The sequence below is a fragment of the Puma concolor genome, chromosome B2 (assembly GCF_028749965.1).
Source record: "Puma concolor isolate L17-30 chromosome B2, mPumCon1.1.hap2, whole genome shotgun sequence".
NCBI lineage: Eukaryota > Metazoa > Chordata > Mammalia > Carnivora > Felidae > Puma > Puma concolor.
This window is the reverse complement of record NC_141671.1, coordinates 18,566,323-18,590,505: the sequence shown is the minus strand read 5'-3', so window position 1 is coordinate 18,590,505 and position 24,183 is coordinate 18,566,323. Positions and strand designations below refer to the sequence as shown.

At 50.9% G+C, this 24,183-nt stretch overlaps 1 protein-coding gene and 1 long non-coding RNA gene across 6 annotated transcripts; one reads left to right on the top strand and one right to left on the bottom strand.

Moving 5' to 3' along the window:
* Positions 1–595: 595 nt before the first annotated feature.
* Positions 596–23,721, bottom strand: TFAP2A (transcription factor AP-2 alpha). 5 transcript variants are annotated; one of them, XM_086706309.1, is made up of 7 exons: positions 23,574–23,721; positions 13,874–14,308; positions 10,690–10,741; positions 8,379–8,610; positions 6,335–6,453; positions 4,224–4,365; positions 596–2,371 (listed from the first exon to the last, which is right to left on the bottom strand). In XM_086706309.1, exons 1-7 carry the CDS (start codon positions 23,604–23,606, stop codon positions 2,083–2,085), a joined length of 1,302 nt encoding a protein of 433 aa, XP_086562435.1. In that variant the 5' UTR covers positions 23,607–23,721; the 3' UTR covers positions 596–2,082. The 5 variants fall into 5 exon arrangements, with proteins under 5 accessions (XP_086562435.1, XP_086562434.1, XP_086562433.1 ...); XM_086706308.1 differs by lacking the exon at positions 23,574–23,721 and adding an exon at positions 19,015–19,446; XM_086706307.1 differs by lacking the exon at positions 23,574–23,721 and adding an exon at positions 16,629–16,823.
* Positions 17,107–20,287, top strand: LOC147580774 (uncharacterized). The gene is made up of 2 exons (XR_015251076.1): positions 17,107–19,127; positions 19,387–20,287. It is a non-coding gene; the product is annotated as an uncharacterized LOC147580774 (long non-coding RNA).
* Positions 23,722–24,183: the final 462 nt, after the last annotated feature.

Here is a 24,183-nt window from a genome sequence, read left to right as displayed (position 1 = left end):
GAGAAGCTTGAGCCAGTCAAGTGAAGGTTTACGTGGTATTTCCTTTGTGCTAATGAACTAACAAGTCAAATTTCAGTTATCCTCTGAGACAGGTTCCAGAGCAGTTATGGGGTGGGGGGGGGGGGGGTGTCTTCTGTTCTGTTCTCCATCTTCCCGGTCATCCTTAACAGTTTGGTTCTGAAGGTTTTATATTGCGGTTTCCAAAACACAAACGAAAACCTAAAGGGTCACCATAAATAAAATAAAACTTTATTTTTAATAATAAAATTAATGTTTCTAGTCAGGAAAAGAGAGTATGTCATTCCTTTAGCAGTACAAACAATCTTTTATCCAAAAGAATACATTGGGTTTTATTGTGTCATTTGTCTGAATACAGACTCGGTGGAATATCTAAATGATACCCTGCTCTGAACTCCAAGTTGAAAGTAAGTTTTTATTATACTTGAGGGAAACAATGGGTTCAGCTGCTTATTGCACGGAACAATTGCCAAGGGAGAGTTAAACTCAATTACTGTAACCATACTGAATAAAAAATACTGCCAAGAACAAAAATACGCCTGGGTAAAGACAGCCCCTGAATAAAAAAAAATCGACATAAAGCGTATCAAATATTTATTTATCTGGGCAACAAAGGACTATGATACATTGACAGGCATGAAAACTACTGCCAGCACAAGTCAATACAATACAACTAGAACTGCTTCCAAAATGGCCAGTGAAAATACAGAATACCAGGTGGTCCCAAATGTTTGAAGTTCTTTCAACAAAAAGAGAGAGAGAAAGAGAGAGGGAGGTGGGGGGGGGGGGAATCCCTTACCCTTGGTTTAAAGACAATGCTCATTTATTGCTGGAATGATCCTTTCAAGGGAGGATAGTGGAATAAGATAAACTTTTTTTTTTTCTCCCCACAATACATAGAAGGGTCATCAAACCACTCAAGTTTAAAACTCTTTCCAGGGTCCGATATCACTTTTTTTCTTTCAGTTCGATGGAAAGCTAAATGTAATACTAATTATATATAAAATTTTAGTTGGCTTTTTTTTTTTCTTCGTTCAGCTGTCTCCTTGTTGTCTTTAACATGCTACAACAGGGCTAAATTCATGAATCCCAGAGGGGAAAAAAAAAAAAAAATCCCCCAAACCTTGAATTTCTAAATAAGTACCATGAACCACATGAAGAACTAATAGGGAAGATTCAAAACCCACTAAACAAGAGGTAAACGAGATCACCAGATAAATTAAAAAAAAAAAAAAAAGAAGAGGCTTAAAACAGACTCACCATATTTACAATTCCCATTAAATTACACATAAATAAATATATACAGAGACGTGAACACTGATTCCCTTATATAACTGTGAATCGTGTTGCCAGAGAAAGTTCAAGTTGGTCGCTTTACCTTGAAGAGGAAAAACTTCTACAACTGAAGACATGACATGGAAATTCCTGTGTTTGTGTTCAAGTTTATTCACAATACTGATAAAAATGTCATTATCCTTTTGGCCTTTTTTTTTTTTTTTTTTTTTTTTTTAGTATGGCTACAATCTGAACCGAAGTATGTAAGGGAAGGTGGTGACTCAGTCCCATGAAGCTCGTATCTTTTTTTTTTTTTTCATTTTTATGTTCTTTTTTTTAGAAAAAAAAAAAATGTTTTGTTTTTGTTTTTTGTTTTTTTTTTGTGGTGGTTGTCACTGTTGGGTTCCTGTTGGTTTTTCTGTTCTGCGTTTTTGTTTTTTAAAAAAGGTTCACACACTTGGACAGAACTTTTCTTTGCTGGCTTCGAGGCCTGTTCTGTTCTCTTAGGCTCCACAGGAGGGCAAAGGGCGGGGGAGTTGGTGCTGGTGGGGGGGGAGGGGAAGTCGAGGCAGGGGGGGCGGAGTCAGCAGGGGCGGTCCCGCTGCCGGAAGAGAGAGGGCCCCCGGACTCTGGAGGGCTGTGGGTGGCGGGCGGCGGCAGCAGCAACAGCAGTAGCAGCAGTGGGGTTCGCTGATTCCGAAGCTGTCACCTGCCTGCGGTGGTAGGTGGGGGGAGACGACCGAGTGGGTGGGCTCGCTGGGCGGGGAGACGCAGGGCGGGAGGACAGCCTCACTTTCTGTGTTTCTCCTCTTTGTCACTGCTTTTGGCGCTGTTGTCCGTGTGGCTGTTGGGGTTGTTGCTGAGGTACATTTTGTCCATGGCCTTGAGGGCCTCGGTGAGATAGTTCTGCAGGGCCGTGACCGCGGCGCACACCGCTGGGCTGCCGAAGCCGTGGGAGATGAGGTTGAAGTGGGTCAAACAGCTCTGGATGCCGGGCTCCAGGATGGGGTTGGGCCGTGAGTTCCCCAGGGGAGATCGGTCCTGAGCCAGCAGGTCAGTGAACTCTTTGCATATCTGTCTGCAGCACAAGTGAAGCAGAGAAAGAGAGAGAGACAGAGAGACAGACAGAGTGGTGGGGGAGGGAGAAAGAGAGAGAGAGAGAGAGAGAGAGATGAGGCTCCCCTGTGGGCAGTACCAGCAGCAAAGAGAAAACCCTTCTCCCTGCAGTCACCCCCAGGGGATTCCGGGGAACCCCGACCTGACCCAAGGCCCCAGAGACAGACTTGGGGAAAGACCGAGTCACCCCTCAGTGTCCACTGAAACATGGCTCCTTCCGTCAATGCATGCCTTTCCTGCCTTCACAAATGTCTCTCTCGCTCTCTCTCTCCTCTCGCTCTCACCCCTCAGCTACCCTTAACTGCTAACCGCCTCTTTTCTCACTCATACCAAACGCCCCAGACACAGAAACACATTTCACACGTTAGAAGAGAAACAAAAGAGAATAAAACGGGCAGGAGTCAGGAACACAGGCATCTCGCCAATGGCCAATAGCACACAGCCATCAGCTGTCCTGTTCAAAATACTAGACAGACCCTCTTCCTGCTCTAGAGGTCTAGAGAGACCTCAGTTGGTGGGATGGTCTCCACTCATTCACCTGCAAATCAGGTTGGATGCAGACAGGAAGGCAAAACTTTTCTTGGGATTATTTTGCCTTAAAAAAAAAAAAAAGGTCACAGAAAACCTGTTACCTGGGGAAACTCAGACTGATTTTTGAGAAGAAATCGACCCTTCAATTTCAATTTCTCCTTCCACCTCTTTTCCCACCCCCCAACCCTCAGCCCCCGAAAAATCTCTAGGGAAACTGTGAATACGGGTGGGCTTAGGAAGCTAAGGGAAGAGAAAAAGTTGGCATTTCAAAAAGGGTCTCGAAAAGTCAGAAATACAGGCAGATGAGGCCTGTATGCTGGAAGCTGTGTCTGAATCTGGGAAGGAAGGACTTGCTGGGGCCTCCCTGAGGCAGCAGCAACCTGGAGGGGGTGCGGGGCGGGGGGGGGGGGGGGGGGGGGAGGAGGGAGAATGGGGAGCACTGCTAGGCCACCTTCTCCAAGTCCAGCTGATGCCCTCAGGTCAGAAACTATCCCGCCTGAGGCCCCAGCCTCTGCCCTCTGGTTCCATGCCCTCCTGTGACACAGACTTTGATAATTAAGGGCTTCCGAACAGGCCTTTTAATTTCCAGAAAACATATCAAAACAGTAATTTTCTTTTCACACACCACCTGGAGGGGCCTATTCAGCCCAAGCACTGATGGGAATATAACTTGGGCCATTTTGAAACCTATTTGACATCTCGCCTGTAGGCTAAGACTTGTGGGTGTGTGTGTGTGTGTGTGTGTGTGTGTGTGTGTGTGTGTGTCACTTTTGAGGAGGGAGGAGAAAGAAAGGCAAGAAATGGGATAAGGGATTAAGGTTGAAACTAGGACTCCTGGCTTGCACATTTTGCAGACCATTGCTTAATCCTTGCCCTCAGAGACCATACTGATAGGAGACAAAAACTGATATAGGCAAGCCTGGTCCCCATTTAAGGACTTGATGCTGGGCTTTCTGAAAAGACAGAGTCACCAATTCACACTGAGCTTCTATCAAATCCCTACATTACCCCCCTCCTCCCCCCCACACTCATTTTTTAAAAAATGAGGTGGAGCAGAAGAGAGGATTAAGATGGAAACACAGGACAATCCCGCCTACACTTCCCCTTTAAAACGGTATGGTTTAATAAGAGCGTGTTGTTAATTTCAGTTATTTACAACAACAAAGCTGATGAACACAAAAGAAGCCGGAGAAAAGCCGGAGAGACCAGAAACAATTTCGATTTTTGTTTCTCTGGACAACAGACACAGAGAGACCCCGGAAGAGGTAAGGTAAATGCCTTACTTTGTAGCCAGGAGCATGTTTTTTCTTGTCACTTGCTCATTGGGATCGGAATGTTGTCGGTTGAGAAATTCAGCTACTGCTTTGGCAGGAAATTCGGTTTCGCACACGTACCCAAAGTCCCTGGCTAGGTGGACGGCTTCTCCTGGCAAGAGGGGAGAGAGGAGAGGCAGTGCGACAAAAGGTTGAAAAGAGCCAAGATCAAAATTTCCTCCCAACTCCCTTATTTTCTTAATCCAGATGTTGAAGAAAACACAAACTACTTGTTTTCTCATTTCTGGAATTTTATTTCCTTCTCTGTAGTATCTGGCAGATGAATTTATCAGAAAAAAAAAAAAAAAAGGCCACTTGGCCTAGAAGGCCAAGAGGGATTGAAAATGTAAGTCCCCTCCCCCACCCGCGAGTCTCCTCCCCCACCCTGATGACATTTTCCCAACTTCTCTTTTTAAATGTTTCTTGTACTCCAACCTCACACCTATCAACACATTCATAAATGATATTCATAATTACTCGCTGAGCTTCTCTTCGAGGGAACAACTAAAGGTTTACATTTTAACTTGATCGCATATAATTATCTGTTCATCCAAACCGATTAACCAAGAGGATTTGAGGGTCACTCCACTGAGTCTGTCTGTGTTGTTGATTTTCGAATCTTTGGTTTTAATTTCCTGAACCAGTTGGTTTTTACTGCAGGGCTTCCTGCCATTAGCTCCAGCTCCGGAAGAACGCATGCGCCAATTAGAGCATCAAAGCCCTCTCTGCAGAGCTCGTTTCCATAAAATGGAGCGGATCGCAAACAATAACAGTTCTCCAGAAACTGCCTCCCTGCTACAGGACTCAACCCCCAAGCCCATACACTCGCTCACACTGCTCACACTATACCCGAATCCACTACTGCCACTGCTATTTCCTTTGCATGTAATTCTCGGGGGGGGGGGGGGGGGGGGGGCAGGGGGGTATGGATAGTGGGTTAGTGGGTTCTCCTATGCACTGATGTTATTTTTAACGTAATGCTACTGTAGTTGAGTTTCTGGCACTGAACACTCGCTTATTATTTAACAATTATAGTATCGTCCTCAACGCCATTAACAAATGCTTCATAGGATTCTTTCTCAAATTTACGGGTTTAAACTTTTTTTTTAGTTATTTATAAGCTGGAGCTCAAGTCCAATTGTAATGTATCTCCTCAAGTGCAAGATGTAAATAAGACAAAATGCCTTCTTGAAATAGAAATGGCAGTTTTGAAATCTACCTGGTAATGTGTCTTTTTTTTTTCCTATGGGCATAAAACATCTTCAACCTAAGGCATAGGAAAACACAAGAAAGCTTACACATTCATTCCCAGCGCATCTAAACTTAAGCCAATTCAGTATCAGAAAAAGTTAACAGGAATCTAGAGGAAGCAGGAATGTAAGTGGGTTCTGGTGACAGGGTATCTATAGCATGGAGTGGGAACAGGAGTAGCTTTTGTTTTGAAGGGTTTGGAAGTGTGTGTGTGTGTGTGTGTGTGTGTGTGTGTGTGTGTTAAAAACTGCCATGAGAAACTTTCTGCAATGCTTCCATTTCTTCTTTCTTTCCTAGCCAAACAATTCAAAATCTAAAATTGCTCACTTTTCTTCCCCTCCACTAGAGAAGCACAATTAAATAAGAGATAAGGGAGCATATGTTTGGAAAACAAAAACCTGAAAGGGCATATAACCCTGAGCTTTCAGGACGGTCTTAAATCAGGATGCAGGTCAAAGATTCCCAAATTAATTCAGGAAGTAATGGTCACGCATTTCTCAAACGCAGATGTCAGAATAGCTTAAGTGATTTACTGCTGAGCTCTCTGAAGGAGACAGGAACTTGGGATATATGCAGTTCTTAAATTTTCACATTGTTTAGGTCCATGTTGAGCTACGGAGGTGGAATTTTGTGGCAGAGGGAAAGAAAAAAGGAGGACAGGAGTATATGCAAATAGTTTTTCGACATGCAAGAATTCCGTTCACTTCCATTACAGCCTCTGGAAAAAACGAAACTGCCCAGTTGACACAAAACACAACCAAATGGCCACTAAGTATTATCCATTTTCCCACAAGACAGTTCCCTTCTTGTTAGCAAGTGGACTCGCTTACCCTCCACTAGTGATGTGAGCAGAGTGACATTGGCAGCTTTACGTCTCCCTGCTGGCAGATTTAATCCTATTTTGTCCAGTTTTTCTCTTAAAGATCTTCCTCCATTTTTAGACTTCGCCCTGTTTCACAAATATATGCAAGAAAGGGATTGAGAAAACACTGGGTTGCTCTACATCACATTATTTTCATTTTGAAAACTTCCTAAAATGTGCTTTTCACAGTCAAGAATCGTGGCCTCGAGATACTTAAGGGAGGGAAATCTAGGAAGGAATGGTACAGAAAGATCATAGAAGACAAATGCTTGACTGTGAAGCACCCCCGCGTGCAGTTATGATTGTAGCAACCGTGGCAGGTTAGAAGGGTTTAATTTCCCAAATCTCTAAAGAAGAACCACAAACAAACAAACAAACACAACTCTCATCTCTAGGGTTTGAGGTATTCTTGAGTTCAACTGATTGCTGTATATTTTCCCTGTTGTTACAATCACACAAATCCCAGTGGGGTCTTTAAATTGTCTTTGCAAGGACTGCTGTTAGGTTGTTCAGAGTAACCAAAGTTATCATCACTCTCACGTTTCTTGCTCTGGCTTTAGCCCCGGTGGGAAATTCATTTCACCAACTGTTTACATGCCATGTCACCAGCCTAACTGGAAATGTCAAAAGCTGAGATCAGCCTTTAAAAATTTCACTGATTTCAGCGACAATGGGGGTGGTTCTAAATAGATGTCTAAATAGACTCCCATAATCAGAAAGTGGTTAAGATAAATTGTTTAAATAAAACAGCAAATTAATTAATTTCAGATTTTATTCCCTACTCAAGTGCTCTTTAATTGTGTGGATTAGATTATACTCCCCTAGGTAAACAGTCTCCAATATTGGGGATGGGGGAAGGGGAGGAAAAAGCAGAGGGCGGATTCAGATCTCTGTCAGTGAAAGATTACAAAGGGAAGCAAAATGACTGGAGGAGAAAGAAAAGATTAGAAAAACTGATGTTAAAACCTTCCAAAAACGGCTTTGTAAGGTTTTGCATGGGATATACCCATCAGAGTGGGCCTGTGGGTCCATAGATACACAAATGAATAAATGGCAAAACAGTGAAGTTCTTGGTCTACTTCCTTATTTAAAAAGAAGAAAAAAGGAAAAGATCATGTGGGAAACTTCCACCCAACACCCACCACTCACAAAGTTGGGTGGAACCCTAGGAGGATGCAGCTCAAGGGAGGGAGAAATCTGCCCTAAGGGAAGGTGCTTCACCTTGCAGACCCTTATAAAATCTTATCTACGAAACGAATCATTCCGGCCTCACAGGGGTGAGATGTGTATCCCTAGCCACGTACGTAACACGCACTCGTGGGCAACGACTACACATAATGATGCACGTAACCGTATCTTGCACACTGCCTGGAGCACATCGCGGCCGCAGTACACCGGAACCACTAATGCGTGTGCCTTAGGCACGGGGAGTCGCCGTCTGGCCAGAGGTGACAGTGACAGTGACAGAGGGGGGGAGCGGAGGGGGCAGGAAGGGCGGCGGACTCCAGAGAAAGCCACCGTCTTCCACTTAAAAACCCTATCTATTCAAGGGGCGGTGGATTTCCGTCGGAGACCCTACACGGAGGTAAGGCAAAGTAAGGCGCCTGAGAGGAAGTTTTCCAGGGTTTGCAAGGTGTTCGCGGGAGTAAAAAGGTGGCTGCACGGCGCCCCGCCGCTGCAGCAGCCGGGACTGAACGCGCGGTGCAAAGAGCTGCGCGTGCGCGCGAGGAGTTGGGTTGGGGGCGGAGGGCGCGGGGAGCGCGCTGCGGCGGCGGACCCGGGAGCGCGCCAGAACGCCGAGCGCGCGGGAAGCCTGCGAAGGGCGCAAGCGCGCGCCGCCTCGTCCCGCCCCCAGCTCCCACCCACCGGGTTTGGCGCTCTTCTCCCCGCCCCTTTCTTTTCCCGCGAAGGGAGGGCCGTGGCGCGAGGCCCGTTTGCGTCGTCGCCCCCGCGCAGGCGCAGTGTTTCCCGCGGCCGCGAGGCGGGGCGGGCTGGGCGGAGCCGGGCCTCACCTCCGCAGCACTCCGCCCAGCAGCGAAGCGTTGAGACACTCGGGCGGTGAGAGGCGCCGCTGTACTTCCGCCACCGTGACCTTGTACTTCGAGGTGGAGCTGAGGAGCGAGAGGCGACCCGGAACTGAACAGAAGACTTCGTTGGGGTTCACGACGCCGCCGAAGAGGTTGTCCTTGTTTATGGGGATGGCGGAGACGGCGTTGCTGTTGGATTTGGACAGGGACACGGGGCCTGCGGAGATAGACGGGGAAGCTGCGTGTGGGCGTCGAGGGTCACTCCCAAGTCCTTCCCGACCCCGGCGCTCGCCCGGGCTTGCACTGCAACCCCCCCGTTTCCTGCCAGCCCGGAAAATCCCCTCTTCTCTCCTATTCCCTGGTGTTCTCCAGTCCTGGGGATCGAGCCTCTGGCCCTCGGCGCACCTCACCCGGCGGCCGGCAGGCGCCCCCACCTCGCGCCACCAGCCAGGCCCGAGCTTCCGGCTGAACCCTTTCCTGTTAGCCGCAAGGGTGCTGTCTACAAATGGTAGTGACATTGTGACCCCCTGGGCTCTCATCCGAGGACAGTGGCCCCAGTTGAGGTGCTGGAGCATAGGGTCAGGGTGCAGGGGAGGGGATTACGTTTGCACACCCGAGAGCAAGCTGTGTGTACTTTGGAGTTTTTGTGGGGTGGGGGGGGGGGGCCTTAGTGTTGGGAAGAGATTGCTTCAGAGACCTATAATTAAAATCAGCAGAGAGTTTAGGTGGCTGAAGCGGCCTGTAAGTGAGCATTGCAGTTAAGGCACCAAGCTGGGAGGCGGTCGATTCGCTTGTCACACACCACACGTGCCCCACCCATCCTTTTGAGGAATAAGCCCTTTCCTAGGTTTAGTTGTGAAAAAGACCCGAGTTGTGGAAATCCATCCCAAAGCCCCATTTTGAACTGGGAGAAAAAAAAGGATAAATAGGCCTACCATAGGATATTAGCAGTATGCCCTGTTGTCCAGCAAATCGTTAATGCCCTTGTCTGCTTAAGAGTACTCATTGGGAAGGGGAGAGGATATATTCTTGCTGGTTCAAATCATAAGCTCTTCATGGCCGGCCCCACCATAGTTAGAGAAAAAAGCCAAGGCCAGCAGAAAGTGTACTACCATGTTCCATTTCTCAACACCAATAGAGTTCAGATGCATTCACAACCATTTAAGTACAGTATGCATTTGTATTTTAAAATTCCACAAGGAGGCATATATAATAATATGCACACATTCTATTCACAGTACTCCTCCCTCTTTAATGGGGATATTCTAGACGTATGGGGAGGTAGGGGGCTCTAGGTTTTGGATAGATCACTTGTGACATTAATAGCTCTGGGGAGGCTAATAGAGACAATAGGAGTTAAACGAACTCTTGAGAGATTACTAATAAAAGAGCCAATTATCATGTCGACTTGGAAAGAGCATCTCTTAAGATTTATCCCTTGCACATCTAATTTGACGTGACAAAGACTTCACAGATGCAAAAAATGAAACTTTAAACTGGCTAACAATATACTGATTGGGGTTAGAAATGAGAACAGTTTTATATAGCATCGTCCTCTGGTGGTGCCTAGAATCCTGAAATGTAACATTGCCACCATAACAACAACAAAAAAAGCTGCTGTGAATAGCATTTAATCCAGTAAACTTTATTTCTACTCACTAAACACAATACAAATTACAAATCCATCCAAGTCACTTGACACTTTTTAAAAACAATTTCTGCTCTGAACAATTATGCTAATAATCCCGACATTTTCAAGATGCTAATTTTAACCAAAAGCCAAATTTTTGTTAACCTAATTCACAAAGTTTAAAACCCCTTAAACAGCTAATGAGAAATTAAATTGAAGAACATGAAAGTTTCTTCTTCCTCTGCTAAGGAGTGTTACCAAAGACACAACTGCCCTTCTGTTAACGTTGAATTATTTGCACCGTTTTAGCATTACACCCCTTCTTAACACTCATAGCCACGCACACAACAGATGAACTAAACTATTAAACCATTTGAAAACTGAAATGCCACTTCCAAATCAGTTCAACTCTTACACATTTCATGTGTTTGTCCATGTATCATTAAACTAAATTAAATGGTCAAATCATGAACAAGGCTAGCCTGTTGCCATTACTAACACACTGAGAGCCGATCACTTAAGCATTGCTGTTCCAAGCCCATCTATTTGCTAATTCTGAGCCTTTAGGAAATCCTATTTGAAAAAAATAAATACAGCTCTGCAAGTTCTTTTAAATAGCACTATGCCTGTAAGGACATGCCTGGAATGTAGAAGGAAATGGCTTACCTTTCTTAATTACAGTTTGATCTGGGATGTTAATACCCGGGTCTTCTACATGCTGCAACAAAAGGATACACATGGATGTAAGTGTATAATCAAAACAAAAGGAAATGAATATTCCATGCAACATGGGGGGAGGGGAAGGGTTAGAATCAAAATTTCCCCCTCCCAAATAGTGACATTTATATATAAACATCTCATCTTGGCTTATTGGAATTTGAGGCTTTGCAACTCAAGAGGTTTCACTGCACACCCACGGCCCATTTCTCCTCCCCCAGCAAATAATCCATGTTTGAAGGAGGTGGGGGTGGGGAATAAAACTTTCTTTGGAAATGAAACCAAGTTTTGGAGCACCTAATCTTTCTCACAAAGTCAGTTCAACCTTTAAAAATACACCTGGCTTTATTTTGGCGCCTCAGCGGCTTCGGACCTTAGCGATTCGAGTGTTCAGGCAGCAAAAGCCAGAGAAACACAATAGAAATGACAGAGGCGGGAGTAACAAGGGAGCATTTTAAACGTTTTAGGTAGTGTGATAAAAAGCAAATGCATATACACACCTTCACTTATGGAACACTAAAAATAATTTTTTAAAGAAGACTACTGCCTAAACCGGGTATCAGAAAGGAATATGAAAATGGTTTAAAAAAAAAAAATACAAAAAACAAAACCTTTGCGGTTTTTTCCCCCCTGTGGTCCAGCAGCAGATTTGTTGGGTTTTTTTCTTATTTTTTTCTTCTCTCTCTCTCTCTCTCTCTCTTTTTTTTTTTTTACAGATGGATGGGTATACGTGTGTGCTAGAGTCAAAACGTGATTAGAAAGTAAAATGAAATCATGTTTTCTAATGCAGAAACTGACAGGCAATATAATGTCTGGCTGTGTTTACAAATTAGCACCAGGGCTGCTGAGATACAAGATTTCGCAATCGTTACCAAACACAGGCATTACCATTTAAAAAACTATTACTTCCTTCTCTAGTCTTTGTCCAACAATAATACTGATTCGAACATTTTCCATTCTGTCTTGGATTTATGCTCCTGTTAATTGTGCCTGATCGCAATGATTCCGGGTGGATGGTACTAAGTTGCTTTATTACAGGTTTTATTATACTCAATGCTCTCATTTGTAACTTGCCTAAAGTGCTTCTGGATTTAAGTATAATTAAATTGAGAAATGTTCAGAAATGACTACTGCTGCAGTTCTTGTGTTTTAACTATATGGGGAAATATGATCCCTTTATGCACGCACCCTCAACCCATAAAGTAAATGTAGTGTGGCATAATACTTTTATTTGTGTTATTTCTAGACCTTGTCCATACAGGGAAGACTGTTAAGTTTAAAACCCCACTGAGATATTAATGATTAAATAATTTTCACCATCAATTTGATTTTCTTAAATATTTAGCAGTCATTCTTATTAAAGGTTAACTGTTGCAGCAATGGGAAAATTGAAAACAACCCTTTTCCTGACCCAAATTCCTTTGAAAGAATTTTTTTCTTAATAGGTGGGGGAGGGTGGGGGGAAGAGCTGCAACCGAGTTTCCTTGCTTTTATATGATCTTTTGGTTAATTTCTCCTACTGACTAATTTCACCACAAAGAGTGACTATACAGGTGCTAAGAATTCACACCAGCCACTTTGGAATTTCTGCAAAGGAGAGCAATCCTAATTCACAGTAATTCCAAAAGGTTGCAATGCATTTTGCAATTCAAATATTTCCACAGAGCAGGCTAGGAAAAGGATTCAGAGGCTCTTTGGGAAGGGGAACTAAAATGATCATAACTTCCAGGTTGGTTTTTTAATTGCGCTTTTCTCAACTATTGCTTCTCTCATTTTACTTCCCAAGAAATGTACCGTTTAGTATCAGTCTCCAAAAACATTTATGAGCACAGACAAACGCACACCATGCTTACTAAATCCCACAGTGGATCAAGTGCCTACTTTGTTGCTTTCCATGCAAGGCTGCTCAACATAACCAACAAATTTCAGTGATTAACTGGGCCAAGTGAGAGCTGTAATAAATTTTCTATTTTCCTATGTAACTTAAATAATGTTTTAAATTCACCAAGCAAGCAGGTAAGTTCATCTGACCATTTTCTTTGCAATCTAATGCAGTAATCATTAAACTGTCAACGGACATATTGCTGCAATATTTGATGCACTAATTTGAAATAGCATTTTAGTAAAAATCACATCCAGATACATTTCCTCTCCAAAGAAAAGTAGCATTAACAGAGCCTTTACAGCTTTAATAAAATTATTGGCTCATTCTAATTCCATTTCAGGAAGGTTGCGAGGAAACCATAAATACGTAGAATTGAAACAGAGATGCTGGTTTAAATTTAATTTCAGAAAGTACTTTCAAATTATCAATAGGTTTACATTGTAAATAGTAAATGTGCTAATACCATGCTTATTCAGAAATCATTTTAAACTGCATTTATCGATAACTGAATCAGAACTCAAATAATGTATTGCCCAATAGTCTCAAAACATTTAATTTAATATGGGGTGTAGCAGGTTCTGATAGGCGTTGGGAACCCAGCTAATGATTTATGAGGTCAGCACTTAGCACCCCTAGGAGGAGAAGGAGGCTGCATTTTAATGTCCCCTGCTCCGATTTGCTACTTACTATTCTTTAATCAGGGTAGGGTACACACATAACTTTTAGTTATCACCAGTGCTTATAAAACCCGGCAAAAATGATTTTCTTAGGGTGTCGTTTACACTTTATGTTAAACTGCCGGGGCATTTAATGACCTTTTCTGGTCGGATTTAACGTCTTTTTCAGGACAGACAGAAATCCCCACGCCAGACGCAGCGGTGGCATTAGATCCTCTCCCAATCGAAACAGTTTACTGTCGTGGAGAGGGGCAGATATTGTTAATGGTGACATTCGTCTGATTTATTTCTGTGTTGGTGGAAATGGTAACGCAGGCATTGTTTGCAGGAGCTCCAGGAACCTTTGTTCTAGGCTATAGAACTCTCAACTACTTTTTTTAAATTTTTTTAATTCGGTCGTTGCCGTGGGTTCTCAAAGCGTCCGCCCCCAAAAAATAATATGAAATTTTGGAAAAGTAAACGCCATCGCGGGAACCTCAGGCCCACCCGCCGCACGTCCCGATTATCTTCTCTGGGGGTGGGTGAGCAGGGGCTGCGGTCCCCTCTCGCGCCCCCCCGCGCGGCCTCTTACCGGGACGTCCTCGATGGCGTGAGGTAAGGAGTGGATCGGGAGGTCTCCGAGTCCTGAGCTAAGCCCGTGTGGGCCGTGCAGGAGGTCTTCGTGCCGCCGGTAGTCCCTGCGAGGATCCAGGCCCGAAAGCTGGTGGGGCAGCCCCCGGTGCGTGTGCAGGAGCCCAGACTCCTGGCTCTGCCTCTGGCCGGGCCAGCCCGGGTGCTGCGGCTGCGGCTGGGCGTGCAGGGGGTTCAGGCTGTAGGGGTCGTTGACGTGGGAGTAAGGATCTTGCGACTGGGGGTAGATAGGCTGGTAGGGCGGGGGGAAGTAGGGGGGCTGGAAGTCGGCATTGGGGGTGTGGGACAGCGGCGGGGCGCTCGTGTAGGGAGATTGACCTACAGTGCCCAGCTGGGGCAACCGTGCCGTCCCGTTGCTGGTGCCGTCGTGACGGTCCTACAAGAGGGAGAGAGAGGGCAAGGGGAAAGAAGGAGAAATCAGGCGTCGAGTTACAGCTGTCCACTCTAAATCCACTCCGCAAGACTGCGTGGGGAACCGCTCACTCCCACGGGCAGGCCGCCGAGAGAAATGGGCTCCAACTTGTTCATTTCGGAAAATACCCCAGAAGTGAGGCGGGCTCTTTCCAAAACGCAGGGAATTAGATGGTGCAAATGTGGGGGCATAAGAGGCTCTGCTTAGGCGTTTCTTTGAAAGTGGGGGGGGGGGGAGACAGAAAAAGGCCTCCCAGAATACACTCCGTTTAGCTGCAGCGTGAAACCTCCCTTAAGCAAAATGAAAATTCCTGCTAAATATTAAACAGCAGAAGCGGCCTTTCCTTTTTCCCCCGGATTTGAACCTGCCTGCCACTGCGTTATTGTTTACACCCTGTTCATTTATTTGGAGGAAAAAAAAAAATCACACACGTTCAAAGACCATTACCATTTCATGACTATTTAAATAGAAACATCGCATACAGGGGCTGCAACGAAAGCGCACGTTTAAATTACCAGCTTAAAGAAGGTTTTAACTGCAGGATGGGGGTCTGTCTTTTCCGCTTCCTCAGTTGGGAGCCTTTTTCTCGACAGGGTCGATTTTAGGATACGGATGGGGGAAACGGGGACGTCAAGTCAAGGTTTAAAATAGAAAGATTCAGCCTTGTTGGGCTTAAAAGAGAGAGGTGTACCCCGGGGCGGAGGCTCCCGCCCCTTGCACCCCAGCCCCAAAGGGCAGAAGACACGCCTGACTTTATGTCCCTGTATTGCAATTCGCTTGCAAAACAGGCGAACAGAGTTGATTCCAGGGAGTGCGAACCCTCGGAGGTTGAGCCCCGGGCTCCGAGCGTAGGGGGCACACCGGGCCGCGTTCTTCCTGCAGATGGATTAAGCACCAAAGGTTGAGAACACCTCGGGAACAAGTGAATACGCGAGGAAATAACGATGAACGTGGTGAGGAACACGCCTGGGGAAGTAGCGGCGAGGTAGGACTGCGCGCCGGGAGAGGTCGAGCAGGGGGGAGGGGGTAATGCATTCGATTTAAGAATGAAAAAAGCGAGAGAAAGGAGGAAAGAGAGAAATGCAAATGGAAAGGTGGGGGGGGGGGTGCCCTGAAGGAAACCTGGGCGCGAAACCCGAGGTTGCGGGCAGCCCCGCCGCACCCGGTTTCCAGAACAGAATTCCTAAGGAAAACAGGGATGGGGGTGGGGATGGGACTCACCATAGCTGAAAAACTGTGAACTAACATCTGCGAAGAGTCTGGGGTAACGAGTCAGGGTGGAAAAAAACAAGCAAGCCTGGAGAGCCCGGCTGCCCCGCCGCCCGAGCGCGCCCCACACAAAAGGCGCCGAGAGCCCCGCGCCACCCAGGACTCCGGTCACGGCGCAGACGCTCCCGCGAGCGCTGGAGCCCCGCTCTGGTCCATCCGAACTTGAACCACCGATTGGAGCGGCGCCTTCAGCTGGTCGAGCCCACGGTCTCTATCCTGCCGCGAGCGGTTAGGATTCAAAGTTCCTTAAAAAAATGAAAAAAAAAAAAAAAAAAAACCCCAAAAGAGGAAAAAGAAAAAAAAAAAGTGTGTGTGTGTCTGTGTGTATGTGCGTGTTCCTTAATCCGTGTCTCCCCTCTTTTCTTAGCGGCGGCTTCGCTTGAGCTTCTAATAACCGCGCTGGGCAGCGTTCCTGGAGCCTCCTAATAGCAGATATTCATGACTATTAATATTACACGAATACTTAATAAGGGAAGAATGCCTGGAAATCGAGCGTGAAGCGGAGAGGCAACTCGCGCCGGAGCCGGCTCTCAATGCAGTCCATTGACGGGAGCCTCAGTGTAGCAAATCGGAGGTGGGGAGAGGGAGCGCGAGAGACAAAAAGCGGGCGAGAGAGGGAGCGGGCGAGCGCGCGGGGGGCCGCGGCGCGGCGTCTGGCGAATCACAGGGAAGGGGCAACATTTTAAAAGGTTGCAGGGCATGCAAAAGTGAAAGAGAAAGAGGGAGAGAGGGAAACCGAGGGAGAGAGCGCAGAGAGGGAGAATGTGTCTGCGTGCGTGTGTGAGAAAGAAAGTGTGGGTGAGAGAGGGGAGCCCGGAGTGGGGAGAGGGGAGGGAGGAAAGGAGGGAGAGCCCGGGAGGAGGAAGGGAGGGAAAGAGGGAGGGAGGGAAGGAGGGGGAGGGGGCCGAGCCGGAGCGCACGGAGGGGGAGGCCGCGGGGGAGGGGGAGGAGGAGGGAGCGGGGGGGGGGAGAGGAAGCGAGCGAGGACAATCAGACCTAAAAGGCTGGGGCAGACCTCGGGATACCGTGGGGGCCGCGCGTCGCGGGCCGGAGCTGCCGGGGACCGCGTCCGGGCATTCATCGGGCTCTCGGCACGGGAGGTGCTGCCCGGCCCTCTCCGGCCGCGGGCTCCTCCGCTCCGGAGCCGGGCCTGGGACTCGGGGTTCGGCCGCCCGCCGCCGCGCCGCTGCTCCATGGATGGCCCGGCGCCCCGCCCGGGACCGGCCGGCCAGCTCCACCACCGGCCCTCGCCTCGGCCGCCGCTCGAGCTCCCCTCGGACGGCCCGGGCCGCTCCGCTCTGCGGCAGCTGCCGCCCCGCCCTCGGCTCTCCGGGGCAGGGGCTCGGGGCGGGGGAGCCGGGACGCGGCCCGGGGCGCGCAGAGACGCTAGGCGGCCCAGCCCGGGCGCCGCTGGCACCGGCTCCCGGCTCCCGGCGCAAACCCGTCCGACTGGCTGGGCCACTCCCGCCCGACGCCCCCCCCCACCCCCCACCCCCGCCCGGATGACACGGCTCGCTCTCTCCCAGCGCGGCCCGGCTGCCGCCGCTGCCAGTCCGCCCGCTGGGTTGTCAGAACAAGCGGCACCTCGCCTCCTGCGTGTCCCTGCAGAGCCCCGACATAATTAGACAGCCCCGAGCCGGCTCGGAAACCCGAAATCCCTGCTCCGGCGCTCGCCCACCGCAAAGTTGTTGAAACAGCCCTCACTCTGTTCTCCTCTCTCTCTTTTTGGCCTCGCTTACACACATTCACACGCGCCCCCACAGGATCCCTCTCAGAGGGAGCAAGTTCTTCGCCTCCCACCTGAGTGTCGCAGGCGCCCAGCGCCGCGCAGAGGTTCGGACCCCGCCCGCCTAGGGCTCGGCCTCCGCGAGGGTGAAATGCCCGAGCCTCGGGCTCGCAGCCCTGGCGGGGACAATTCGCTCTCGACTGAGGGGCTCAGTTGCACTCGGACCAGTTCGCAGAGCCACCCCCACCCCCCACCCCAGGCCTGAAAACAAAGCGGCCGGTCTGCCCTGGGGTCGCTGAGCCCGGCACCGCGCACGGCAGGAGCCCCCAGAGAAGCGCCGGTCCCCGTGGGATGTCACCTCGTGCCCCGTGGGGTGAAGGGAGGGCCCGGGAAAGGAGAAAGATTTAAAATAGCCGACGGAAAGGAGAGGGGGAAGGGAACGGGTGACACATCGTTCACCTCAACCCGGGTTCTGATTTCAAGTGGAGACAGGACCCACGCTGCTGCGCCCGCACAGACCTCTGCGCCAGACATTTCCAGCTCCAAATGTCAAAGAGAAAGAAAAGAGCAGAAAAGAAAAGAGAATACAAAACGCAGCAAAGGCAGGGACTACCACCTATTTAGGTAATCATCGGCCGCGGCCCTCCTCCCCCTCCCGTGACCCCTCCGCGTATTTCAGCGGGGGTTGCGAAGGAGTTCACGGCCGCCGCAGCCAGGCGGGTTCCCAGCGCCTCCCGCGGGCGGAGCGGCGGTGCTGGGGCTTCCCCGGCTGCCGCAAGAAGCCGAGCTCCGGAGACCCTGGCTTGTAAAACGGGCTCCAATGAGGCGCGCTCTATCGGCCCCGCGGGCTCCCCGCACCAGAGGCCCCGTGCAGCCCCGCCAGGATTCCCACGGTCACGCAGCCGAGCGCCGGGCGGCTGCAGGGGCCGCAGCTGGAGGACCCCGCGGCCGGCCGGCTCCGCACCGCGCAGCCTCCCCACCGCCACCCCAGGGATGCTCTCCGAGTGTCCCACAGAGGGAGAAGCTGCTTACAACTTCTTCAGTAACAGAGATACCTGGAGCGAGCCCCGAAGCAACGTGGGAGAGGAGTGTTTCCAAACTGAACCCCATAACCGGGAGGTGCAACCCAGCTCAGGGAGAAGTGTGCGGGCCCCTTCTCCAAACAGAAAGGAGCCTTTTTAGAAAGGGGGGGGGGGAGAGGGGGAAGATAGGGAGAAAGTAAAAAATGAATCAATAAAATAAGGAATATTAAAGATCGGAGAGGAAGTTAAAGAGGAAAAGGTTTTCTCTTCCTGGTGACTCGAGCCCCCAGGATCTCGCTGGAGACACACGCCGGGTGCACAGACGCGTGCCTAATTGCCAGCAACTGCTTCAAAAACCCAAGCTCGTGTCTTCGCTCCACTCTTAGGCAGACCCAAAACTGGTCAGAAAAAAAAAAGGGGGGGGGGGTAAAGTGGGACAGGAGCTTCGAAGGAGGGAAATGAAAGAAGGCAGCGTCCACATCCTTCCTCTCCAGCTTCTCCCTTGCGTTCTTCGGGCGAATCGGAGAGGCGGGCGCCGCGCTGGGGAAAGTTTGTCCCACCCGCATTTCGCAGCTGGCTGCGAGGAGAGGAGGAGGAGCGGGAAGGTAGCGCTCCGAGCCTGCGGCCGCAAAGATACCCGGCGCCGCGCTTACCTCGCAGTCCTCGTACTTGATATTATCCGTCAGTTTCCAAAGCATTTTCATGGATCGGCGTGAACGGATTTGCCCCCTTCTCCGCCTCGCACCCAAGTGGAGCTACTCTCTGGGTAAGCGCAAAGTGCCGGCTGCCGGCGGTGAGCGCAGGAGGAGGAGGAGGAGGGCGAGGAGGAGGAGGAGGAGGAGGAGGAGGAGGAGGAGGGCGAGGAGGAGGAGGAGGAGGAGGAGGGCGAGGAGGAGGAGGAGGGCAAAAAGGAGGAGGAGGAGGGCGAGGAGGAGGAGGGTGAGGAGGAGGAGGCGAGAAGGGAAAGAGCTCCCGTGTGCGCTCGGAGATCTCCCTCTAATGGTAGAAACTTTTCCCTTTTCCAGCTCTTTACCAACAGCCTAATCGCCTCATTAGCATATCAACAATAGTCCAATTGCTCGCCAGCACCGCAATCTGCGGCCGGCCGCTCCGACCCAGGTATAAAGGCCTCTCCAAGCCGCGAACTTGCTCCTAGAGCGCACGCCTGCCTGTGAGCGGACGGAATCTCCCCGGAGACAAGCCGCGCGCCCCTGCCCCAGTCACCCCCCAGCCCCCGCCGCTGCCCCATTCCACCCCACTCCCCTTCCTCTCCGTCTCCTCCTCCAGGGAGATGCCCTCCGCAACAACAACAACAACAACAAAAAACCTGCACTGTGCAGGGTCCGAGCGGCTGCGCCTGGGGCCCAGCTTTCAGCACCTCTCCCTCACCCCTACCACCGCTAACCGCGCGGTCCTTTCGGCCCCGTCCAATTTTATTAGAAATTATTATCCCTTTCGCAATTAAATATAATCACCAAACCAAGACCGGCAAAGTCACTCCAGGATTTTTGCCCAACAAGAGATCGCCTCCGCTCGCGGCAGCCTCCACCTCGGGCCCCAGCGCCTTGGGAGTTTTATTGGCTTTGCGCTCCCCCCCACCCCCACCCCCAAGTTGAAGATTTTGCCGAACGGCTCCAGTGGCTCGGCTGGGGTTTGCGATCCTTTAATTGCCGCGTGTAAAATAAAAATTGTACCCTGAAGAGGTTAGTTGACAGCTCCAGGGGTTAAATGATTTTCCTCTCGTTTGTATGAAGCTAGAGCTGACTGATAATTCAACGTGGTGTTTGGGCTAAGGGTTTCCTAGGTGCGATGTGGACAAAATACAGAACTCCTATGGAGTCTCACAGTCGCTTCTGGAGTTGAGCCGATATACCGACATGTGTGCGCCGTGTCATTCATGCATCAAAATAAATCGCTGGGAACCAACTCTTCGCTGTGCTAATCTGCTCCAGTTTTCCCAAGATCCCCCTTTTTAATTAAAGCAGGGAGAGTTCCTTCATGATTTGGTGATGTTACTAAAGCGGGCGCGCTCGCGGCGCAGTGCCCGGCTGACGCGGAACCCGGAGGCCCTGGGGCCACCCCCGAGTCCAGGTTGGCCAGTCTGGGCTCTCCGGCTCCACACAGGGACCTGCTCGCCCCACCGGGGCTTATTATTATTATTATTATTATTATTATTATTATCATTATTATTATTATTTTCTCTCTCTGCTGTTTTAGTAAATTATTTTAAGGGAGAAACTAACAAGAAAGACGTGATGTAATCCTTCGAAATACAGAGTAATTAATTCCTCATCTGTCCTCCATGAAAAAGTTTTTGTGTGTCTTTCTCGCTCTTGAATACTGCAAACTCACTGAGCAGCAGTAGGTCTGCCTCCGAATTGCTCTAGTAATGACTTCTGGTTCCATCTAGGCCTGTTTCTTGCAAACTTCCAGGCCTCCCGGGTTTCCACGGGGTGTCCTTACAGAAGGGCGGAGGCCGTTAACAATTCCAGCGTTTCTTAACAGGTGGAAGGGAGACGAGAAGAGGGAGAACCCCCTTCCCCCCAAATCTGTAAAAGGGCAATTCTCCTTCTGGGTGACCCCCGCAAATTCCTCAAGCTAGGCAGAGTAGGCCAGAGGCCCCTCCCAAAACTTGGGAAGAAGACTTGAGCTTGAAGGGGGATTTAGAGCTCGGGACATTTCCCGGACAGCCGGGGCGCTCCTTTCCGCCACCTAGCACGGTTCTGTGGCTGTACACAGTCCACTCCCCCGGGGGAAACGGTGACCGTCCAGGGCTGGCACCACGCACCCTAAGGGGCTGCCCCGGGGCCCTCCGCGCAACGCGGGGCCTAGAAGTCCCTAGAAGTCGGGCGATGGGCCGCCGCGAGCATTTCCACCTTCCTAACGGCAGCCGCAGCCGCCGAGCGTGATCTGTAGGCCAAATCCTAGGCCTGGGAGCATGGGATTTTTACACCCTCTGCCGTCGCCACAGTGCACTTAAGGGAACTTCAAGTTTCGCTTTTTCAGTTTGTTGGCTGGGGAAGGCATTCAAGGCCCTTTATCTTCTCCACCGCCCCCCACCCCCACCCCGGCTGACCCGTGCCCCGCAGATCTCCGGCTCCGCACCCGCGGGGGCTGCTACACTGTTGTTGTATTCCCGCCGAGGGTGCCTTTGAGGTGCAGATTGGGGCCTGCGGGCTCAGCGCCACCGCCCGAGTTACGGGCGTTGAAGAAAGGCCCAGGCCCGCGCCCCAGGAGCCCCTGGAGCCAGCCGAGCCGCGTTTGTGTGAACGTCATTACCACGACAAGTCGCTTCATTGCATGTCAATGCTCCGTCCTCACCAGCGCCCCGGGATAGTAGCGCCAGGCCTGGGGATAGAGGTCGGGGGTCCAGGCCTGGAGTGGGGGCGTGGAGAGGGCCTTGGAGGGAAAAACGAGTACCAGTGTGAGACGGAGACACCAAAGGAACAAAGAGACAGCAAGGGGCCTGAATGGCTATTTTCTCTGGTTGTCACCACCCAGTGGGACCCAAGAGCCCAACAGGCCAAGCCTGAAGGATCCAACCCCTCCAGGCCCCAGATCCATGGGCCCCACCCTAGAGGCAGGCTTCCCACCTCTTGCCAAACTGTGAGCCCGCAGGAGCTAGGCCCAGGGCTCACTCTCTTCTCCTTGAGGCCAGGATCTCACCGCTTCGGAACCTGAGGCCCTTTGGAAGCTCGGACCTCCACCGAGGCTGTGCTACTGGCACTTTCTCAGACCCGAGGCGTTCTGCTGTGAAGTCCACTCGGCTTGCTTGCGGAGAAACCTGCAAAGCCCTCAGCCAAAGACTTCCCGGAGTCTACACCCTCCAGAGAAGAGAACGAAGCAGGGTCCTGAGGCCCACGGGGGCAAGGGAGAAAAAGGTGTGGCTTTCTAACGTTTGTGTTTGGTGTGGGTATTTGCACCCTTAAACCCCAAAGGCAGTCTAACGTTGGGGCTGAAATTGCATTTCAGTGAGGTTTAACTTGGGGGGAGAGGCAGAAAAAAGCTCAGTGTTAATAAAAATTATAAATACAAGGAAAGAAAGAAAATTCCTTTCCCCAACTCCAGGGAATGTAGTAAAGGTGGGCCTTCTCTGACCTTTACTTCTCATGGCACAAATCTGAAACAAGAAAAGGAACTCGCCCCAGAAAGAGCAGGACCTCGACTTTTCTCTGGAAGTTCAGGGCGTTCTGTTCGAATTGCCCTACAGGCTTCTAGGCACCCAGAATCTCGCCCTAACCAGGCCTCTCTGGGCCCCGGGTTGGGGGTTGGGGGTTGGGGGTTGGGGGTTGGCAGGGAGAGGGCCCCCGCAGCTCCCATGATGAAATTGGCCACAGAGGAGAGAGGCTGCTACCCTCACCAACCTGGCCAGAGCTGCCCGGGTTTCCGTAGGGGAAATGTCTGGAAGTTAGAAGCCGAGAGCTACAAGAATGCTCCTGTGGCCTAGGTCGGGTCCGGAGCTCAGGGACCCCAAGGTCCAGGGCCCAGTTGGCCTTGTAATACGGGCGGCCTAGTAGGGCCGAGTTTGGCAGGCGTTCGTTTGGAAGAATTTTGGACCTGCCTTATCCCCCACCATCCACTCCTCCTCCAGTCACCCCAATCCGTAGCCCAAGCGGCGCAAACGGGCTTCACGACTCCGACTGAGAGGCTAAACTTTGTGCAAACTCTTAAGTATTTCCCCAAAGAACATTCTCGCCGGCGCGACCCGTCCATCCGGACCCCTCTGCATTCTCCACCCCCCACTAGGTCCCCCAAACTTGGGAGGCAGGAAGACAGGTGCACCAGAACCCCACCACATGCGTAGCCCTGGGGTCTAGGGCAAGAACGGAGGGCGGACCAAGTCGGGAACCTTCCTTACCACGCACTGCAACCCCCGCCCGGCGCCCTTCCCCCTCCCGAATTAGTCATCCACCCTTGTTTCTGCTGGTGGGGGGGGGGGGCATGAAAAGCTCTAGCGCAAACCACAAGTGACCCCCCGGGGCCACCTGTGGAGCGTGCGCCGGACTTTCCCCAGCTCCGGGCCGCCGGCAGCGCGTGTTTTTTTCTGCCCTCTTTCTCTCCTGGGAACACTCCTGGGCGCTGCCAGGCGCGCCTCACTTACGACTCTCCCTGCCCTGGGCCAAGGCTCTTCCTCTCCGCCTCCCCCCCTGCCGGCCCCCTCCCCCGCTCCACCCCCGCCCACTTCAACCCCAGCCAAGGCAAACCCCCGTACCTGCCAGTCCCCCATTTTGGCAAGTATGGACATCGCGGCTCGGCGCTCCTGGCGACGGGTCCCCGCCGGGCATGGGCTGGAGGGCTCGGCCGGGCCCGCTCCCTGGAATCGCTTAGGCAAATCCTCCTTTTTTACCTGCTCACCAACATCTCACCTGGTCATAAAGAGCTGGGTTGCTACCTGCCGACGCATGCGCGCTAGCCCAGGAATTCACTCCGCCAGCTCTAGTCCCAGCGCCTCGCAGAGCTGACCTGGGAAGTGATGGATTTATAGCCGCGGCAATCTCGCCATCAGCTCCTGCTTTTCCCAACAGCCCCAACCCGCTTTCCCGGTCAGTGCCTGATCGGGGAACCGAGGCAGACTGCCTGCTGGGGTGTGCAGGGCGCGATGCGAGCGTGAGTGGGTGTGTTTTCACACTCAAGCAATGGGGGCATCTACGCGCTCTTCCGTCGACTCTCCTCCCCCCTCGGAACTTTGGGGCTAGGAGAGTCTCCACCCCGAGGGGGGAAGGATCCGGGAAGGGGGGGGTGGGGGTGGGGTGGAAGAAGAGAGCAAGGCCCGGAGATTGGGCCCGACCGGATAGGTCCCGCGCACCTGGCTGCAAGCTGTA

Coding starts and splice junctions, on each gene's coding strand:
- TFAP2A (XM_086706307.1), bottom strand. CDS start 16,808: ATGGAGCAGCGGCGCGGCGGCGGGCGGCCGAACCCCGAGTCCCAGGCC. Junction 10,742..13,873: donor ACGCCATCGAGGACGTCCCG/GTAAGAGGCCGC, acceptor CTTTTGTTGCAG/CATGTAGAAGACCCGGGTAT. Junction 6,454..8,378: donor CTGGGCGGAGTGCTGCGGAG/GTGAGGCCCGGC, acceptor TTTGTGAAACAG/GGCGAAGTCTAAAAATGGAG.